At 47.9% G+C, this 6624-nt stretch overlaps 1 protein-coding gene across 1 annotated transcript; it reads right to left on the bottom strand.

Annotated features, from left to right (window-relative positions):
- Nucleotides 1-1150: 1150 nt before the first annotated feature.
- On the bottom strand, nucleotides 1151-5625 carry LOC144822848 (elongation factor 1-alpha, oocyte form-like). The gene is made up of 8 exons (XM_078680803.1): nucleotides 5603-5625; nucleotides 4786-4953; nucleotides 3830-4009; nucleotides 3183-3479; nucleotides 2319-2469; nucleotides 1964-2220; nucleotides 1591-1825; nucleotides 1151-1386 (listed from the first exon to the last, which is right to left on the bottom strand). The coding sequence occupies exons 2-8, from the start codon at nucleotides 4927-4929 to the stop codon at nucleotides 1259-1261; spliced, it is 1392 nt and encodes a 463-aa protein (XP_078536929.1). The 5' UTR covers nucleotides 4930-4953; nucleotides 5603-5625; the 3' UTR covers nucleotides 1151-1258.
- Between the last annotated feature and the right edge of the window lie 999 nt (nucleotides 5626-6624).

Raw genomic sequence — 6624 nt, 5'->3', positions numbered from 1 at the left:
TATCCTGTAGATAGGACGGATATATTCACTATCGTGGCATGTAGTCAAGTCGTAAGCCCGAGCTCGGGATAATGCGGAGATACGAGACCGTTCTGGAGATAAGGAAAGGACATTAAAATACTGTGTTTACCATGGAACCTCTCCATGCAAATTCGGTATGGCGTCGGAAAATTGCCCTGAAGGAGTACAACTGCTGCCATCTTCGGAGTCTTGTGTAGACTACCCGACATACTGTGAGCAAGTATTTTTATTTACTGTCACCGGTCATGTCACCCCACCCCCACAATGAAGATCTGGCACTCCAAAGACGTTATATTGCTCTAGATTGTGAATTAACTACTTTTCAGTGTTACTACTACAAGTAAATGACACTAGAACAAAAGTATGTAGTTAGTGGGCTTTTGATTTTATTCACACTACCATCTAAAGTTAATCCAACCTACACTTTAGTTATGTGGGCTACAATGCCAGGTTTGAGTGGACAGCGGCCACTTATGGGCCAAAGTACAAGTGTTGGTCATTTATCAGTCCTCGTTTCACTACCCAGACTGCCACAAATCATTGATTAGATACACTTTATGGACTACGGTATCTAATGTACGCACAGTATGGTCCTTGGAGTGTGCTGGGCACCAACCCAAGCATGCTTCCAATCCCACTGCTCACATGGAAGGGTTGCTTTGCACACTATTGAAAGCTATGGTTACTTTTTATTCTGTAGGGGAATAAGACCAATCTAATGTCAAACGAGAGAAAAGGATTTTTTTAAAACGCACTTCCTAGTGACACTAGTTTATGCCCTAGGCTCCAAGCAGATGGCAATGCTCCAGGCTTCCCCCGACTTGGTTAGCGGTGGAAAGAAGCTATGCTCAGAACACACCTGGGCTGTGTTAGTACGAAGAGCAAAATAAATAAGAGCCTTCCCCCAAGACAGACCTCACCACTGACTGAGCTTGAATGCACCGCAAACATGTGCGCAGACCTCCTTGTGGAAAGACATCCTATTTCTGCAACCACCTGCACAAGTCTCCTGCAGTACCAAGACAAGAGCAAGCCAGATGGCCAAGTTGCACTACTGTGTTAGTGCTACTAAAGACGGAGCACAGCGCTACTCTCCTAAAACACAGTACAATACTGCAAGGGGTTCTTCACGCAAAGTTTATTTACAAGTAGCTTCAGAACATACAGTAGCACAAGTATTGCCATATTATAGAGGGGGAGATTTCTGCCCATGACATCTAGAAGTGGATGGTCGAGTTTACTTCTTGGCACCAGAGGCCTTGATGGCAGACTTGGTGACTTTGCCAGCACTGGCAGCCTTCTTCTCAACCGCCTTGATAACTCCGACAGCTACCGTCTGCCTCATGTCACGGACAGCAAAACGACCTGCAAGAGAGCAAAAACAACGCATGAGAGCCAGAAGGCACTAAAGTTTAGGACCAAATAAGCACCCTGGAAGAATGGACAGGTCATGAAAATTGAACCATCGCCATAACACCAAATTACCCCCCCCACAACAGTGCAATTGATTAGGCAACACACCCAACTAGGGCGCAGAACAGCTACCCCAAAAAGAATAAAGGCACTCACCAAGAGGAGGGTAGTTGGAGAAGCTCTCCACACACATGGGTTTGCCTGGAATCATCTCCACAATGGCTGCATCTCCTGACTTGAGTGCTTTCGGTGCATCTTCAAGCTTCTTGCCGGATCTTCGGTCAATTTTCTCCTTCAGCTCAGCAAATTTGCAGGCAATGTGAGCGGTGTGGCAATCCAACACAGGAGCATATCCCTGGCCGATCTGACCTGGATGGTTCAGAATAATGACCTAAAAAAAAAAAAGGAACATTAGGGTTCAGTTTGGACTTGCTTTTATGAACTAGTCATGTTAAGGGGAGGGGGCCGTCTAGAATGCTAGGAGGTATGGTACCCTGGTCATGCACCCAATTTTACAGTCAGTTCTCACCTGGGCTGTGAAGCTCCCAGCCTCCATCGGGGGATCGTTTTTGCTGTCACCAGCTACATTCCCTCTTCGGATATCTTTCACAGACACGTTCTTCACGTTGAAACCAACATTGTCACCGGGGAGAGCCTCCACCAGCGCCTCGTGGTGCATCTCCACAGACTTTACTTCAGTGGTTACGTTACTGGGGGCAAAGGTCACTACCATGCCAGCTTTAATGATACCAGTTTCCACACGGCCCACTGGGACTGTGCCAATACCTGCAAGCAAAATTGAAATAAGATGTTTGCAAACAATGAAATTCCAACGGCCTGGAGTGCAGTTGAACTTAATATTCATTTCAACACCCGCCACTCACCTCCTATCTTGTAGACGTCCTGCAGGGGCAGACGCAGGGGCTTGTCCGTAGGACGGCTGGGTGGGATTATGGAGTCCAAAGCTTCAAGCAGGGTGACCCCACTGGCGGATCCCTCCTTACGGTCAACCTTCCAGCCCTTAAACCAGGCCATCTAACACAAGACAACATGTTAACATTGGAAATAGGTCAAGTTAAATGAGTCATGCAATACTTGGCTTTGCCCAAACATACCAGAGTAATATCCCAACCGCCCTTCAGTCTACACCAGGCTTCTCCAACAAGTAGCTCGTGAGGTACTGGTAGCTCTTGCTTCCTGCAAGTAGCTATTGTTTAGAGCCATGCCTGCTACATTGTAAAAATGTTGCTTGGCTGAATTAATTGATTTATACCAAAACTTAAAGTGTATTTGAGATCTAATTGTGTGCATTGTCAGAACTAAGATGATGTTTGGAGAAAAATTGTTGAAATACGAGAAGAAAAAAATCGCTGATATGAGTGAATTTACTCCTGTTACTACCGTGGTGCCACTTTAGCTATGGCTTTTGATTACACATTTTGACATCCCACAATGACAAAGCCCATTTTACATTACTGCTGGCCGCCGTGCCGGACTCACTTAGGTGACCAATGTTGGTAATCTTACATATTGTTGCCAATGAGATAGTCTGATGTAATCACTTTTACAATAGTAATAGCTTGTATTGCACAAAAGTAGACACCTGGTCTACTTGCCCCAGCAACTAGCACCCAGGCAGTACATAGGTAAATCAGTACAGACAGCCAAGCCAAATCGACGCCAGCAAGTCACTGCCCTAAAGCTCCAGACTACCCAAATTCCAACCCCTAGGAAAACCGGAAACTCACCTTAGTGCTGGACTCCAGCATGTTGTCCCCGTGCCAGCCGGAGATTGGCACAAATGCCACTGTGGCTGGGTTGTAACCGATTTTCTTGATGTAGGTGCTGACTTCCTTGGTGATTTCTTCGAAACGCTTCTGGCTGTAGGGGGGTTCGGTGGAGTCCATCTTGTTCACACCAATGATCAGCTGCTTCACCCCCAGGGTGTAGGCCAGCAGGGCGTGCTCGCGGGTCTGTCCGTTCTTGGATATACCAGCTTCAAACTCGCCCACGCCGCCAGCAACAATCAGCACCGCACAGTCAGCCTGGGAAGAAACCGGAGGAGTTACACAACCGTAACACATCAAATATACGTTACTACGTTACTGCAAGAGCCCATGCGCGAATCTATGACCCACTGAGAATTAAGGCATATAAAGTTAAAAGTTCCTCCCAGACCAAGTAAGAACTCTCATTACCCCCCCCCCCCCCATTGAAATCCGAGATTAATATAAAGGAATAGTTTATAGGAGCAAACGCTCGTCTATATGGAAAAACTACATCAGTAAGATGTCAAAGCCTTCCAAAGTGGAATGGACGCGTCTACTAACAGAATATGTTGGGCACAAGGTGCGAGCTGTAAAGTAAAAACGATGCCTCATTAAAAGCCACGTACCTGCGAGGTGCCGGTGATCATGTTCTTGATGAAATCCCTGTGCCCGGGGGCATCGATGATGGTGATGTAATACTTGGCAGTCTCGAACTTCCAAAGGGAGATGTCGATGGTGATACCACGTTCCCTCTCCGCCTTCAGCTTGTCCAACACCCAGGCGTACTTGAAAGATCCTTTGCCCATCTAAGAATGTACGAAGAGGTATTTAATAATCCCCTAACCGGCTCAAACAAGGGAGTAAATATTAACGAAACGGGGCATTCAGACAGTCCCTCAGCATGCCACCTAATGAGTGATCGAGTCCTGAACCGCGCCATTGCAATGGCCAACACATCAAGTAGTTATAAACCAGCACCTCAACCCGCGCCAGTTGCAATTGTAAAAGTATTATAAAGCGCTAGCTTAACCTGTAGGCATCAGAGCGCTTTACATACACACTGTAAAAACAGAAGGAAATTGCATTACATAGTAGGCAGGTAACAAGGAAGCAAACCAGAGGTTTAAAAAAAAAAAAATACAGCATGAAAAATAAGTAAAACAGTGCAAGCCCTTACAGCCCCACCAAGCTGCTTGGTTTGCACCAGAGCTTTTACTTCGCGCTACAGACTCCCCAAGCAAGCTAGCGGGTCACGCATGACAAACGAATGCGCCCGTAACATTAGTGCGGCGAGGCCTTGCGCTAGAACATGCAGCACGTTGGGGCATTTCAATGTGCGCCACCAAAACCATGCTGGTTTCATAGTCTGCGAACCCTCTATCTCAGCTGCCTGATCCCATTTAGGGGCGCCTAATCCAGCCCAAGGGGCCACTGCATTCGCCATACCTAGATAGTAGTGTTCAGCCGCAGTACAAACGGCCAAGCATGACACACGCCACCTCTGTGACGTATTCTCAAAGTTTCTTAACCCCGGGCCTCTTGCTGACCGCAGGCCGTGCTCCCACACCGAACCCCTCCTTACCTCGGCTGCCTCTTTCTCGAACTTCTCGATGGTTCTCTTATCGATGCCCCCACACTTGTAGATCAGGTGGCCGGTGGTGGTGGACTTGCCGGAGTCCACATGGCCGATGACCACGATGTTAATGTGGATCTTTTCCTTTCCCATTTTGGCAGAGTTCGGCGCTGGTGTCTGGTGGTGAAAAGTCGGTGGTTAGACAGGTGGGACCGGAATGAAACGGGTTGGGGAGGGGGGAAGAGATCAGCGTCAATGGCCGCCGATCGGGGCTAAACACTATAGTGGGGACGGGCCACAAAACAGCCTGGCGGTTGGTCATGGCTAGTGAAGTCAGTCACCTTGAATGTGAGGGCAACAGGCAGTAGTGCACAGGGTTGGGTCGGATTTCACTCCCCCACGATGGTGAAGGCAAAGGGGCCATGAAAATCAAATTTCAGTTTCCGGGAGAGGTTGGGAATGGCGCATAAAACAAGGGATAGGTGCAAGAGGAAACGCAAATGCTCTGAGGAGTGTTCATGCTTTACAAAATAAGAGCAAGCCTACAGACGCAAGAAAGAGGACCCGTGCAAACAAGAGAACAGAAACGGATAAGAGGCGATCGGACGCTCAAACAGAAACAACCAGGTCTATCCGCTGAGGCAAGGTAGAGAGAGGCCGGGAGAGATTGCCCATTCTTTTTGGTAAACTGCAAGCTTGGGCGAAAGCATGGTATCAAGAAATACCCGGGGGGTGGGGGGTATTACACCACATCCACCCCAATCCTTCAACAAAAGGAAAGGCACGGAATAAAGCCCAAACACTGCCTACGCGGATCACCACTCACCTGCTCTGCTGCGACTCCGGCTGGAAGGAAAGTGAGTGTGAAACGAGGTGCGCGGCCAATTTAAATCACCGGCTGGGCGGGACCATTATCCTCCACCCATCCTTACGCTCCACCCCTATTAACCGCACCTCGCCGGAGCCATAGCAAGCCCCACAGCCGAGAACGTTGGTTCCACGATCGTTGGTAGTGCCCCCGCGTTAGTTTGTATTGCATTCTGGGATCTGGAGTACTGCACTTGTAATAAAACATTTGGGAAAATGTAGGTGCTCGAGGGCAAAGAAAGGAATGGTGTGGACGAACGACTCACAACTAACTTGGGACAATAGGTAGGGGTCAGCCCCACAAAGTAAGTGACTTGAACGATCGTCACAACAAAACATTTTTTCCGCTCGATTTAGACTCGTGTTTGTTTTAAAGATGCCCTTGGAATGCGCACTCTCCAGAGCTCAGTCTTATTACAAAACTCATTCATGGTTTGTATGTTTCAGTGTGTGTATTTATCCACTCGACATCTGTCTAGACAGTTTCAAAGAACTTGAACGTTCTAGCTCTCAGAATAGAATATGTTGTTGTGTGGAGCCTACCCTGAACTTTGTATTTCTTTTTAACTTACTGCTTGTAACATATGTCTTAACAACTGTATAACTCCTAAATACTGTTATTGTGTCTGAAACGCCTGTAATTCTCGTGATGCGCACTGGCGCATATTGAAGAAATTTGAAATACATACACCTTAGAAAGAGCAGGCTCGCTTCTCCAATGAGTAGCTCGTGAGCTAGACGTAGCTCTTTAGCTATCTGCTTCTCTGCTCAGACTTCTAGGCCTGGCCTACTGTCATGGGCTCCGATATTGCATGGCCGCGTCTTCTATCCACTCCCCCAAAGCAATCATGTTCAACTTCTCTCCTTTTGAGCGGGGGGCCCTCCAGGCGGCAGGGGGTGGGTGAAAGCGGGGGCAAGTTCAGCTGATGGGGGAGGTGGTCGAACCAGGTTAACTTTTCACCGAGTGAGTTGGGGAAGTCT

Source organism: Lissotriton helveticus, chromosome 3_1 (assembly GCF_964261635.1).
Source record: "Lissotriton helveticus chromosome 3_1, aLisHel1.1, whole genome shotgun sequence".
Classification (NCBI taxonomy): domain Eukaryota; kingdom Metazoa; phylum Chordata; class Amphibia; order Caudata; family Salamandridae; genus Lissotriton; species Lissotriton helveticus.
The sequence above is the reverse complement of the archived record's forward strand: the minus strand, read 5'-3'. Positions and strand labels throughout refer to the sequence as shown.